The sequence below is a fragment of the Mus pahari genome, chromosome 6 (genome assembly GCF_900095145.1).
Source record: "Mus pahari chromosome 6, PAHARI_EIJ_v1.1, whole genome shotgun sequence".
Taxonomy (NCBI): Eukaryota; Metazoa; Chordata; class Mammalia; order Rodentia; family Muridae; genus Mus; species Mus pahari.
In genome coordinates this window covers 57,599,130-57,612,053 of record NC_034595.1, presented here as the reverse complement: position 1 = coordinate 57,612,053, position 12,924 = coordinate 57,599,130, and the positions used below count along the sequence as shown (strand labels likewise).

Below are 12,924 nucleotides of genomic sequence, written 5' to 3'. Positions count from 1 at the left end.
ACCTATTCCTTTGAGCCAGAGTTCCTCTCTGAACCCAGAGCTCACATTTTCTTGGCTAAGATGGAAGCCAGCAAGCCCCAGGGTTCTTTAGATCTACTGAGTATGGAACTCTGGGTAGTCATTGTCAGTCATGTGACACAACCAAAGAACCAACAGAAAGTTCTAGAACCCACATAGGAGAGGTGGGGCTTAAGCTTGTGTGAGCCTTTCCTGTTCTCAGGCAGGATGGTCTGTTCCCTCTCATGAATGCCACACTTGTTTCTTCTCCTGGCCCTGACCACCTTGGCGTTAGGGTTACAGGAGCGTGTAAGATGCTCAGTGTTTTAGTGACTTCTGCTGTGTAGAGACACCATGACCAAGGCGATTTTTAGAAGAGTGATCTGGGGCCTTACAGTTTCAGAGGGTGAGTCTGTGACCATCGTGGCAGGGAGCATGGCAGTAGGTAGGCGGGCATGGCTGGGAGCAGTAGCTGAGTCACAACCGTGAGTCAGAGAGCTGCTGACTAGAAATGGCATGGGCTTTTGAAACGACAAGCCTGCCCCAGTGACACACCTCCTACAAGGCCACACCTTGTAGCTGGACTTTGGCTACTTTATGGGTTCTTTTTCCACCCTTCTCCACCCTTTTAACAGCTAATACTAGATAGGAGAGAAAAAAGAATAGAGGACAAAGGGGGTGATGTTATTGTTGGACTACTTCCTGTTGACTAGGGGTGTCAAGTTCCTTGGCGCAAGCTTGATCTTCACTGGCAGGATATCTAACTTCTTCTTGTTATTTCTTCTTTGTGTACAACTACTTAACACACCGTGACCAACAACAACCAACCAACAGTCCAACTGTCCCCCCATCCCCAGGGCCCTAGCATTTATTTATATACCCTTAGAAAAGTCTCCTGAATTCCTAATGTCACACAATTATAGAAGCTATCCGCATGAGGCAAATCATAGTCAGCTGCAGTGGACAATCTGAAGCAGCCCCATATCCCACACCTTTCTAAACAGGACTGGGGACTAAGTATTCACATCTATGAGCCTATAAGGGGGTGCAGGGGCATTCTCATTCAAAATACCACACAGTTTGTTATGTGGGTGCTGGGATCTGAACTCTGGTCCTCAGACTTTGCAGCAAGAACTTTTTTTTTTTAAAGATGTATTTATTAACTTTATGTATATGAGCACACTGTAGTTGTCTTCAGACACACCAGAAGAGGGCATCAGATCCTATTACAGATGGTTGTGAGTCACTATGTGGTTGGTGGGAGTTGAACTCAGGACCTCTAGAAGAGCAGTCAGTGCTCTTAACCATTGAGCCATCTCTCCAGTCCACAGTAAGTGCTCCTAACTGCTAAGCTATCTGTCTAGCTCTCTACCACCCTTTTGACTTTCTCAAGAGAGAAAGTCAGGAATCAGATATGGCAGCATGTCTATAATTCCAGCTGTCTAGAGACTGAGGAAAGTCAGTGTGAAGGAAGACTTTAAATGTCGCCCACTAGCTGTAACAAGGAAATAGACACTCTCCTAAGAGGGAGCAGGCACAGGTGGCACACCCCTGAACTCTCAGATCCTGGGCTGGAGGTGGTGGCCACTCCTGATGAGGCTGGTGGGAGGTGGTCCTAGCAGTTTCTCTCCCTCTGTGTACTCGAGGTGTCAGGGTTCCACAGTGTAGAGACGTGTAGGATGCTAACCATGCCGTCCTCACCTGTCCCCAGGGCTTCGCCTCTATGTTCTCTAGTCGAACATCCCGAAAGTCAATCTCTCATCCGGAGTCCGGAGACGCCATGGCAGAGGGTGAAGAATACCGGAACCCCACGGAGGTGCAGATGAGTCAGCTGGTACTGCCCTGCCACACCAACCACCGTGGGGAGCTGAGCATTGGGCAGTTGCTCAAATGGATCGACACCACAGCCTGCCTATCAGGTGAGGCCGTGCTCCAGGCTCGCGGGCACATCCCCACCGCTTGCCCCGCAGAACCTGCGCAGGGGCCTCAGTTTTTAAAGATGATCTCCTCCTCTCTCATAAGTACCACACTTGTTCCCCTTCTGGTCTTAGGTCTCGCTGGTCCCCTGCCTCTCTTCAACTAGTTGTTGGGGCAGCCTGTTCTCCCTATTTCCCCCGCTCCAAGTTATCCAGCCCTGAATGTTGGTATCATGCGGATGACCCTGTCTGCCTCTACTGCGCCATTAACCACAGTGATTTCCCGGTTGGCTGGCTGGTAAAGGCCGGACACAGGGAGTGACAGTGAATGCTCACGATCCTTTCCAAGTCCAGCCTCTAGGGTCTAACAGTGACTTGGCTACACCAGCAGGGTTTGAGAGGCCCTGAGGCAGCAGCTGTGGGGTCAGGGAAAAGGCTCCAAGAGCAGACCCAGGGCTGAAGCACGGAAGCAGAAGTGGGAGAAGTAGGGGGGCTCTTCTCACGGAGAAGCTGTTGGAAGATATCTGGTCAGAGGTCTGTGTGACCGGGGAGGCTGCTAACATGGCTTTCTTCTCCCGAGCCAGCGGAGAGGCATGCTGGCTGCCCCTGCGTCACAGCCTCTATGGATGACATCTACTTCGACCATACCATTAGGTAAGTGGCCCTCTGGCTTGATTACCCTCTTGGTCTCTCTCGACCCCCACCCACCCCTACCCCCCAGCCCAGGGCCTGCATCCCCATCCCCCCACCCCCAGACTATATGACACTTGGAGCAGCCTCAGTTGACTGATGGCTTTGGAGGGTGGGAGCATGGTGTCTTGGGAGTGGAACATCTTTTTGCAGGCGTGTGGGACAGCAATGGGTTAGGCGTGGCCTTTTGTTCTGTGCCATCAGGTGGGCTTTCTTGTCAGGTTGGGGGCCAGGGAAGTTGCCTCAGATTTACAGTTGGAAAGGCTCCTCTGGTGGAGTATGGAGGCCTAAGGCCAGGCTGTGGAAATCGGCGGAGCCAGCAGCTTGGGGGTCTCTGTGACTTGTAAGTAAGTCAGGTTCTCTCTCTGGGCCTTGTTTCCTTCCCTGGGAAGTGAAAGGACTTAAATTTGGTCAGGAAATAGCTCTTTTAGCTCAGACATTTGTTTATAGGTTCCTGGTCACTGGATTATAGGTAGTGTAGCTGAACTGTCTCTGAGGCGCCAGCCCACTAATAATGACACGTCAACTTTTAAATGGCTCTCCACTGGCTCATCTAAGTTAATGTGGTCATCTAGCAGGGTCCCGCCATGGGGCTTGTCAGTTATCTCTCTCTCCTTCAGTCTTCTCTTTCCCAGAGTTCCTATCTCTGCCTGGGGTTTCCGCCTTTCCTCTTCTGCTTTCTATAGGCCATTCAGCTACTTATTAAACCGTTCAGAAGGCGTTGGAGAAGATGTTTATGGAGACAGGTGATGTTTCATTACACAGTGCACAAGAGATTATTCTGAAAGGGAGACCCCTTGATAAGGCACAGAGGTCTACACACTAGACGAGCGAGCCAGCAGCCAGCAGTGCTTTTCTCCCCCCTCCAGCTCTTACTCAGGGATGCCTTTACTTTTCAGTGGCTGTACAGGTTGCTTCGCATGCTGTGCCACTGAGCCTCATCAGACTGGGACACGAGAAGGCTGCTGAGCCATTGGCCCAGGACAGGCCTTAGTAGAGCTCTTGCTACCAACCCACTCCTAGTTATGCCATCCACACACAGGACGTCAAGTGCCAAGGCCTTATTGAGGGCTGCCTGGTGCCCTGTGTGTACTATTAAGGAAGAATGTCAGCCGGTCCCTGTATGCAGTCACTTGTTCACTATGTGTTCAGTATTAGTTTACAGACTGACTAGTTTTATGTCAACTTGACGCAAGCTGTCATTTGGGAAGAAGGGACCTCAATTGAGAAAATGCCCATCAGATTGGCCTGTGGGCCAGTTTCTTGATAAATGATTGATGTGGGAGGGCCCAGCCCACTGGTGTGATGGCACCCTGGACAAGTGGCCCTGGGCTGTATAAAGAAGCAGGCTGAGCAAGCCATGGGGAGCGAGCCAGTAAGCAGCACCCCTCCATGGCCTCTGTGCTAGTGTCTCTTCCCAGGTCCCTGCTCTGACTCTCTTGGATGATGGATGAACTGTGGTGTAGGTCTGTGAGTGAAATTAACTCTTTCCTCTTCAAGTTGCTTTTGGTCATGGTGTTTCATTACAGCAATTGGAACCTAGTTAAGGACTGGAGAGACGGCTCAGCAGTTAAGAGCACTGACTAGTCTTCCAAAGGTCTTGAGTTCAATTCCCACCAACCACGTGGTGGCTCACAACCATCTGTAATGGGATCTGATGCCCTCTTCCCATGTGTCTGAAGACAGCAACAGTGTACTCTTTCTTTCTTTAAAAAAAAGAAAGAAAGAAAACCTAGTTAAGATAGTTCAGAGCCTTAACGAATCCAGAAAGCATTGGGGTCATGCTAGGTTCGCAGACACAAACCACCAGAACCCAGTCCTTATGCCCTCTGTCCAGTCTGCAGAGGAACATAGAGAAATGTCATTTGTATTTGCAGTGGGAAGTTGGGGGTTACAGTGTGGCTCAGTGGCAGAGCATGTGTTCAGCATGCAGAGCCCTGGGTTTGGTTCCCACCACGACAACAGAGACAGTGAGCTCGGGTAAACTGCTGAGTTGTCTTTATTTTGCTATTTATTTATCCCTCAGTTCTTGGAATCCAACTTAACTTGAATCAGTTTGATAAACTGTTTCAGCTTGACAAAAAGGCTTTATCCCTGAAGGCAGTACTGAGTTCCCCTCCCATTAACATCTTACATTTATATTTTATCAATATATTGGTTAGAATACCTTTGTTAAATTGTTGACATATTAATAACGAGGGCTACAGTCTGAGAGGTCTTTGTTGTTAGTATCTTCATTTTACAGAGCAGGATCTGAGGCACAGAGAAGTGAGGAAACCCTTTCAGGTCACACAGCAGGTGGAGGAGCCAGGATTGACTAACAGCAGGCTGGCTGACCCTAGGGTCTTTGCTTTCTATCAGTGCACTTCATGGGGTTGGGGTTGGCAGCACAGGGTCTTCAGGGAGTTTCCGGAGTGGTCTGAGCTGGCTGGAGGGCTGTGAGCCTTGTGCTTTGGAGGCTGTGACACCGTATCTGGGTAGCATGGAGAGGGCTGTGGTGCATATGTGGTAGGTGGACCTGCTGCTGCAGGGGCCAGAAGGTGACACTGAGTCTGGGCAGAGGGTACAGAATGAGGGCACATTGCCCAGAGCCTGGAGTGCTAGGATAGCCTTGGCAGCACTTGGACAGTTACAGGGTTACCTTCGTTTGTTTTCGGTTTTGCTATTTAAAAATATTTCAAGCCAGGTGTGGTGGTGCGCACTGATAGACTTAGCCCTTGGGAGATGGAGACAGGGGCATTGCTGTGAGTGTGACTCAAAACTGACTTGGTTTATATAACATAATAAAACCCTGTCTCAAAAATAACCTCCAAATAAATATACTAACTTAAATAAACGAGACATTTTAAGAGATGCCTGGGCCTGGAATACCACTACTCAGGAGCTGAGGGGGGAGTGTCCTGAGTTCAAGGTCAGCCTGGGATACATAATGAGGTCCTGTCTCAAACAATAGAAGACAAAGTGAAATATTTCCATACATGTCTAGAAGGACTAAGAACTAATTTTAAACAACTTCCACATGATTCTCACACCTGAACAATGGCCACTCACTTTCTCCACCAGTGCTGTCCTGTCAGCATATGACCACACCGAGTTGTGAGTTTGTTTTGCTGTGTCGTCATTTTTTTGGTATCCCAGTAAATCTGGAAATAATTTTCAAATCCACTGAGTCTTCTAATGCTCCTGACTCCTAACGTCTCCAATCAGCTCTCCTGAAGGGGACTGTGTGCCCTCTCCCTCCCTCCCTCTCTCCCTCCCTTTTTTTTTTCTGTTTCTTCTTCCTTGTGTGTTGTGCATACCTGGTCATTTGCTGCCTTGAGAGTCCATCATCTGAACTTTGCTGTGAGCCTCATCCTGGTGTAATGTAACATGTCCCCCTGTCCCCTGAGAACAAATGGGTCCTAGGGACGGCCTGGACATGTTGGTTTATTTAAAGGGCCATCTCTTTGCATTGTGAAGACTGTCTGGAGGATGTTGAGGAGCCAGGGGATCATGGGGGGGGGGGCTCTCTTGAGATGGGTAGTGACAGGGAAGAAGGCTGTTAGGGGTAAGTTCTGGGGATGGAGGACAGGCAGGAAGGATGAGAAGCCCCAGAGTCCAGGTGGCTATCGGAGAGGTGACACATGGCTGTCAGTACCACAGCTATCAGGGGAGCAGTTGTTGGGCTCAGGAGTCCTAGGGAAGCACCCTGTGACACAGTTACTCCCAACCCTCTTTAAAAAAACTTATTTTTTATTATTTTAAATTATTTGTGTTAGCTGGGTGATGGTGGTGGTGCATGCCTTAAATCCCAGCACTCAGGAGGCAGGAGAGACAGTTGGATCTCTGAGTTCTAGGCTAGTCTGGTCCACAGAGTGAGTTCCAGGACAGGCAGGATACAGAGAACCCCTGTAGCAAATAATAATAATAATAATAATAATAATTGCCTCTGTGTGTGTGTGTGTGTGTGTGTGTGTGTGTGTGTGTGTGTGTACAGATGCCTATCTATAGTGGCCAGAGGCATTAGATTTCTGAAGCTGAGTCTATGGCAGTTGTGACCCACTAGACATGGGTACTAGGAACTAAACTCAGGTCTTCTGCAAGGGCAGTCTGTGCTCTTAACTACTAAGCCATCTCTCCATCCCCTCACACCCCTTTTAACACCACAGAAAGGTACATTCATTTTAAATCAGCAGTCCCCCATTGCCTGTGAGGAATCTATTCCCACATCTCTGATGGGAGCCCAGGACCCTGACTGGCACCGGTCCCTACACAGACCGTGATGTCTCCCATAGGTTCACAGCCATGGTAAAGCTTAGTTCAAAATTAGGTGCAATCAGGCTTGAGCGAAACAGGCTAAGCCATGCCTGGTGGCACAAGCCTGTAATTTCAGCTACTCGAAGCCTAGGGTAGTTGGATCATGAATTCAAAACCAGTATGAGCTGCAGAATGAGTACAAGGTCAACCTGTGCAGCTTATTGAGGCCCTGTCTCAACATTAAAGTTAAAAAAAAAAAAAAAAAAAGCACCGGTGACTCAGGTTAGTGGTAGAGCACTTGCCTGAGGCCCAAGGACCAATCCAGTACTGAGGTGACAGAAGAGAAGCTGATAGTAAAAATGATCAATTGTAACAATATGCTTCAATAAACACTAAAATCTTTGAAGCTATCCTTCTCTAGCAATTATAAAAATATACTTTCATAAACATTACAATATTTGAAGTTACCTAGCTCTCTTAAGACTTTTTATTAATTTTATGCATGTGAGTATTTTGCCTGCCTGTATGCCTGTGCACCACGTGTGTAGCATCCAGACGCCAGAAGAGGGCTTCAGATCCCCTGGAACTGGAGTTACAGATGGTTATAAGTAGCCACGTTGGTTCTGGAATTGAACTTGTTGTCTGGAAGAGCAGCGAATGCTCTTAACCACGGAGCCATCTCTCCAGCCCTCTTTCCTAACGTTTGATTGTGAAAACTTTCCAACGCGTGGAAGTGTAGGACATGTCACTGATGCCTGGATCTGATAGCTCCTGATTTACTGATTCACTTTATATCTATACAGGGATAAACGCAGGTAAAGCTACAGTGTACAGAAGGCTGTCCTCTGCCCGAGTGTCAGTATTGCTGAAAACATGAGCAGAGATGACCTGTCCAGCATTGTGAACAGAAGTCACTCACTGAGCCCCTGCAATGACTAGTCAAGGGTTGGGTTGAATCACCCTGCCTCTCACTGGGCTGTCCCCATGCATTCCCAGGGCTACATACCCAAGGACACAGACTCAGAGGCAAGGTGACTTGCCCCAGATCACTAATCTGTGGTGTGACAGTTGAAGCAGAGCATGACAAACCTAGTCTTGTGTGGCCATACTTGGGCCTTGTGACTAGCGTGCCCCTTGGGATGGACCCTTCCAAGCTTCGGGGGCAGGCAGTGCAGATGGGGTAAAGGACTTCCTGAGGTCATAGTGATTGAACACGGCAAGGCTTCTAGCCTTTTGCCCTCCTCACCCCGACAGCCCATCAGCTGGGCGCACTCTGGGCACAGGACAAGCTAAGTGGCTCCCAGGAGATTTGTGTGGACGTGTCCCAGAGGGACAGGCTGCACCTAGGAAGAACTGCGCTGGTTGGGTCAACACAGATCATTTAGAATCCTCCCCCTGCTGCGAGTTAGTTGGGTGACCTTGTTAGCTAGATGACCTTGGACAAGTGGTTCACCTCTCTGAGGTTCACTCCCTTGTAAACCTGTCTCCAGCTTTGTTTTGAGATTCGGATGTAGAAATGCACACTAGCATTTTTAAATGTCCCATGTCCCTGCCCACTCCTCTCTCCAGCCATTGGCACTTGGCAAGCATTTGTCAAAGGTGGATGGATGGATGGCTTCTGTTAGTCACTGTTTATGGAGGTCTCACCCTGCCTCGTGTGCTTGGTGTGTTGAGGAACAAAGCACACACTCCCTGGGCTGGGCTAGGACTCACAGTTGAGCCTGTAGCCACACACCCTGCACAGGCTCTGGCTTTTGTGAGCCACAGAAATGAATCAGAAGAAGCGAGAACAAAAGCCAGGGGCTTTGGCAGTGCAGTTTAAAGGCTCAGGAGGCAGAGGTCATACTCCAGAGGGAGTGCTGGAGGGCGAGCTCTGGACACAGGGGGTGGGGGTGGGGTAGGAGGCTGCCCTGGGAAGGGAGCTGCAGAGCAAAATGAGGGCTCTAGCTCCTAGGCTGGGGGTGGCTGGGGGGCTGTGTAAATTAGCTGTTTATGGAAGCTCTGATTCTCCATCTGTGGAACGAGTGCTTATGTTGTATGCTGGCTTGGTGACACTGCAGTTGTGTGACTATGTCTGGGAGTCTTGAAGTCCTCTTGCCAGTCCTCCTCCTCTGAGGTGTGGGCGTCTGAGGTGCCCGTCTCTCCCTTGGTCCCTCTGGAAGGCTTACCTCCTGCTCTCCTCTCCTCAGTGTCGGCCAAGTGGTGAATATCAAGGCCAAGGTGAACCGGGCCTTCAACTCCAGCATGGAGGTGTGTGTGGCTGGCCCTGCCTGGGGGGTGGGGTGGCCTTCCTGTTCTACTCTGTCTTTCGGGATCCAAGCCCAAGCCCCCTCACACTGTAGGACTCTGACTAGAGTTCCAAGATGGCTGGCTGGGATGGGAGGACCCTAAGGCTTTCCTTGTTAATATCACACAGGAGGGAGCATGGAGGCCAGGGCGGGGAAGCGGTGTGCTCAGGGCTTCCACTCCTGGTCAGGCACATTCAGTAGGAGGCAGAGGAAGGCAGTGCTGTGTCTGGTCATGGTGCTGCAATGGGAGAGACTGGACTTATGCCCATTAGCTCACCTAGACGGCCTCTGTTTCCACATCTGTACAGTGGGTCCATGGCTCCTGTACTCAGGGGACTGAAGGTTGGCTTCGGGAGCTACTAAGGACTTCATTTCTTCTCCTGGGCTTTATTCAGGTTCTGCAACTTAGTGAGCCATTGATTCCCGAGAGCCACAGAGGCTGGGGTAACAGTACTGACGATGCTTCTGGGCAGGCCACAAATGCACCCCACAGATCTGACCTTTCAGTGTCAGTAGTAGACATCTGAACCCTTTAAGTCATTCCTCGAGAGCAGCTGTGGCCACTCCCATTCCATAGATGAGGAAACATATCCAGATGAGGGAGGTGACTTGCCCAAGGTTTCCCAGGGAACCAGAGGCAGAGGAAGAACCAACTCTAGGGACCTGGTGGTCCCATACCTGGTAGGTGATGTAGAGACTCCAGAGGTCTAGCCTGGGTGGCTCTTCAGCCTCACTAAAGCTGCAAGCTTTGAGTCACGCCTTCCTGTCCTCCCTCCTCCCACACCCTCCTCCCTCTGCAGGTGGGAATCCAGGTGGTCTCTGAGGATCTGTGCTCTGAGAAGCAGTGGAGTGTCTGCAAGGCCTTGGCCACCTTTGTGGCCCACCGGGAGCTCTCCAAGGTAGACTGCTGTCCCCGCTGCTCTGCCCCACTCTCATGACCTGGAGCGGGACCCTCTGTGATCCCACCCAGGTGCCCGCGCCTTTCCTCATCTCTTCCTGCACATTTAAATGTCTTCAGATCACTAAACAGACCCCTCTATGCTCTGGGCCTCTGCCCAAGAAGGGATCTTGGGGGACATTTAGAGAGGACTATGCCCTGTCAGGTTACAGTGGAGACAAGGTGGGCACAGAGAGGAGAGATCCCTGGAGCTCCTCTTCCACAGCAGCCCAGGCCCACCAGGGATGAGCTGCAAGCATCAGGCCGCTGTGCTGTCTCAGGGAGCTTGTGCGCCTTGTCTCCTGGCCAATAGGTGAAGCTGAAGCAGGTCATCCCATTGACAGAGGAGGAGAAGACCGAGCATGGGGTGGCAGCTGAGCGCCGGCGTATGCGACTGGTCTACGCAGACACCATCAAAGATCTCCTAACCCACTGTGCCATCCAGGACGGTATGTGTACAAGAGGGCAGCCAGGTGTGGGCAGGAGGGAAGCGGGTGTCCTCACATCCACTTTGAATGGAAGGAGGAAGGGATCATACTACGGACCTCTGTCCCCGGTGGCCTCAGGCTGTACTGTCCTCCTTGGCCTCATGATCTCATCCAGGGAAAGCAGGTAGTGGGGCTGCTCACTCACTGCCCAGAAGCAGTAGAGATGGGGTGGGGTCCTACAGAAATCTCTGTCACCCATAATGTACAGACGCCTCTAGGAGAGATGGCGTGCGTGAAGAGAGTGTTGGGCTAGGCTTTGAAGACGTGTAGGAGTTTTAAAAATGTGTAAATGTGTGTGTGTGTATGTTTTCTTCCCCCCCCTGCCCCCAAGAAAAATAAAAAGATAAAAAACAAGTCTCCGCCAGGCGTGGTGGCGCACGCCTTTAATCCCAGCACTTGGGAGGCAGAGGCAGGTGGATTTCTGAGTTCGAGGCCAGCCTGGTCTACAGAGTGAGTTCCAGGACAGCCAGGGCTACACAGAGAAACCCTGTCTCGAAAAAACAACAACAACAACAAAAAAAAAACCCAAAAAACAAAAAAACAAAAAGCAAGTCTCCCCCGACCCCAGAGCTCAGGCCATCTCCCCAGAGGCAAAGGCTGCTACCTGGTTTTCAACATTATTCTAGAAGTTCTTTCTGTAGATTTAAGCAAAGCGTGTGTTATTTAGTTCCCTGGTTTTACTCTGAAGGGAATACATAGGACACATTGTTCTGTCTGCCTTGGACTGGGTGGAATTTTGGCAGGTAGTGAGGTGTGGAAGGTGTTCTACAGAGAATGAAGGCCTCGGGGTCAGGTACAGGGACAGGGACCCTGGGGTTCTTGGTCTATATCCTTGTTCTTGTGTGAGGTCTTTCTTGACATTGAAATTTTCAGATGAATAGAAACTTAGCTGAGCAAAGTGACACTCCCCAGCAACCTTAGCACTCTGGAGGCAGAGGCAGGAGGATTATGAGTTAGAGTCTCAAATTATGAGATTATGAGTTATGAGTCTCAAAACAAAGAAAAACTGGTGTTGTCTGGGCACAGTGGATCACACCAGCAGTTCTAGCAGTGACATGGGAGGCTGAGGCGGGAAGATCAGGAGTTCAAGACCATCCTGAGTCCTGGACTTAGGGATGGCTGGAGGGAACCCAGCTTTTCCAGTCAGTTCCATGGATCTGTCCATTCCATCACAGCCCTCTCAAATCCCTCCTGTGCAGACAGCCTGCCTCCAGGGGTCAGTCTAGACCCCTCTGCCTGGCATGCAGGCCTCAGGCCAATGCTTCAGCCCCAGTGCGTGCGTCCTCCCTCAGCTTAACCAAAGGCCTCTCTTGCATCTACCAGCACCGACTGCAGACTTGGGCTTAGTATCAATATCATTATCATCAGCTTCTGCTTCCCTGTCCTACCTCTCCTGGGACATCTCACAGGGCCCTTCACCTGAGTGAATGCCATCTTTCTGCCCGGTGCCCCGTGGAGGACTTTCTTAGGATCCTGGAGACACATGATAAGCAGTTGGGCATCATGTTGGCAACAGCTTCCTAGACCTCTGGGGCCATGCTTGCTCATTAGCCTTTCTTACCCTGGGCATCCGAATGCCACTTCTGCAAGCAACAGGGACCAGTCAGGGTAGCAGGCAGCAAGGACTGTTCTGAGAGCGTAACCACTGGCTATGAGCTGAGCCCAGTACAGCCACAACCGTCCCTCGTGGACACCCAGTCCTGAGTGGCTGGGGCTGACACTTGCCCCTTACAGATGGGAGTCTGAGAGTCAGTGGCTGGCTTGATATATCCAGTGTCATCCAGCCTGGGTTCGGTGGAGCAGGGGCTGGCTCAGGCTTGCTTGTCTCACAGCTGTGCTGTCTGCTGCCTTGTGGCAGGCGTATGTCCTTCCTCCCGTGCCTCCCATTCTTTACCCAGGGCCAGTCTAGGCCTGTGATCACTTGGTGGTAGTTAATTAATGTTTCAGGGTATGGGGGTGTCATTGTCCTAGGGCTTCCGTGGACAGTCAGGGACCCTCTTATCTGCTTGCTTTCCCCCCGACCCCCGGCCAGATCTGGACAAGGACTGCAGCAATATGGTGCCAGCCGAGAAGACCCGAGTGGAGAGTGTGGAGCTGGTGCTGCCTCCTCACGCCAATCATCAGGGCAATACCTTCGGGGGCCAGATCATGGCCTGGATGGAGAATGTGGCCACCATTGCAGCCAGGTGAGACAGCACTGCAGCCAGGTGAGACAGCACTGCAGCCAGGTGAGACAGCACTGCAGCCAGGTGAGACAGCACTGCAGCCAGGTGAGACAGCACTTCAGCCAGGTGAGATCCCACTGCAGTCAGGTGAGACAGCACTGCAGCCAGGTGAGACAGCACTGCAGCCAGGTGAGACAGCACTGCAGC

The 12,924-nt window shown here is 50.9% G+C and overlaps 1 protein-coding gene across 4 annotated transcripts in view; it reads left to right on the top strand.

Moving 5' to 3' along the window:
• Acot11 (acyl-CoA thioesterase 11) overlaps positions 1–12,924 on the top strand; it is a 56,875-nt gene that overhangs the window by 29,548 nt on the left and 14,403 nt on the right. For all 4 annotated transcript variants that reach the window (XM_029539902.1, XM_029539901.1, XM_029539900.1 and 1 more), the window contains exons 2-7: positions 1,709–1,916; positions 2,498–2,567; positions 9,029–9,089; positions 9,928–10,026; positions 10,378–10,513; positions 12,585–12,738. In XM_029539902.1, the coding sequence (XP_029395762.1) occupies positions 1,721–1,916; positions 2,498–2,567; positions 9,029–9,089; positions 9,928–10,026; positions 10,378–10,513; positions 12,585–12,738 (716 nt within the window). In that variant the 5' untranslated portion in view covers positions 1,709–1,720. The remainder of the gene's footprint in view (positions 1–1,708; positions 1,917–2,497; positions 2,568–9,028; positions 9,090–9,927; positions 10,027–10,377; positions 10,514–12,584; positions 12,739–12,924) is intronic.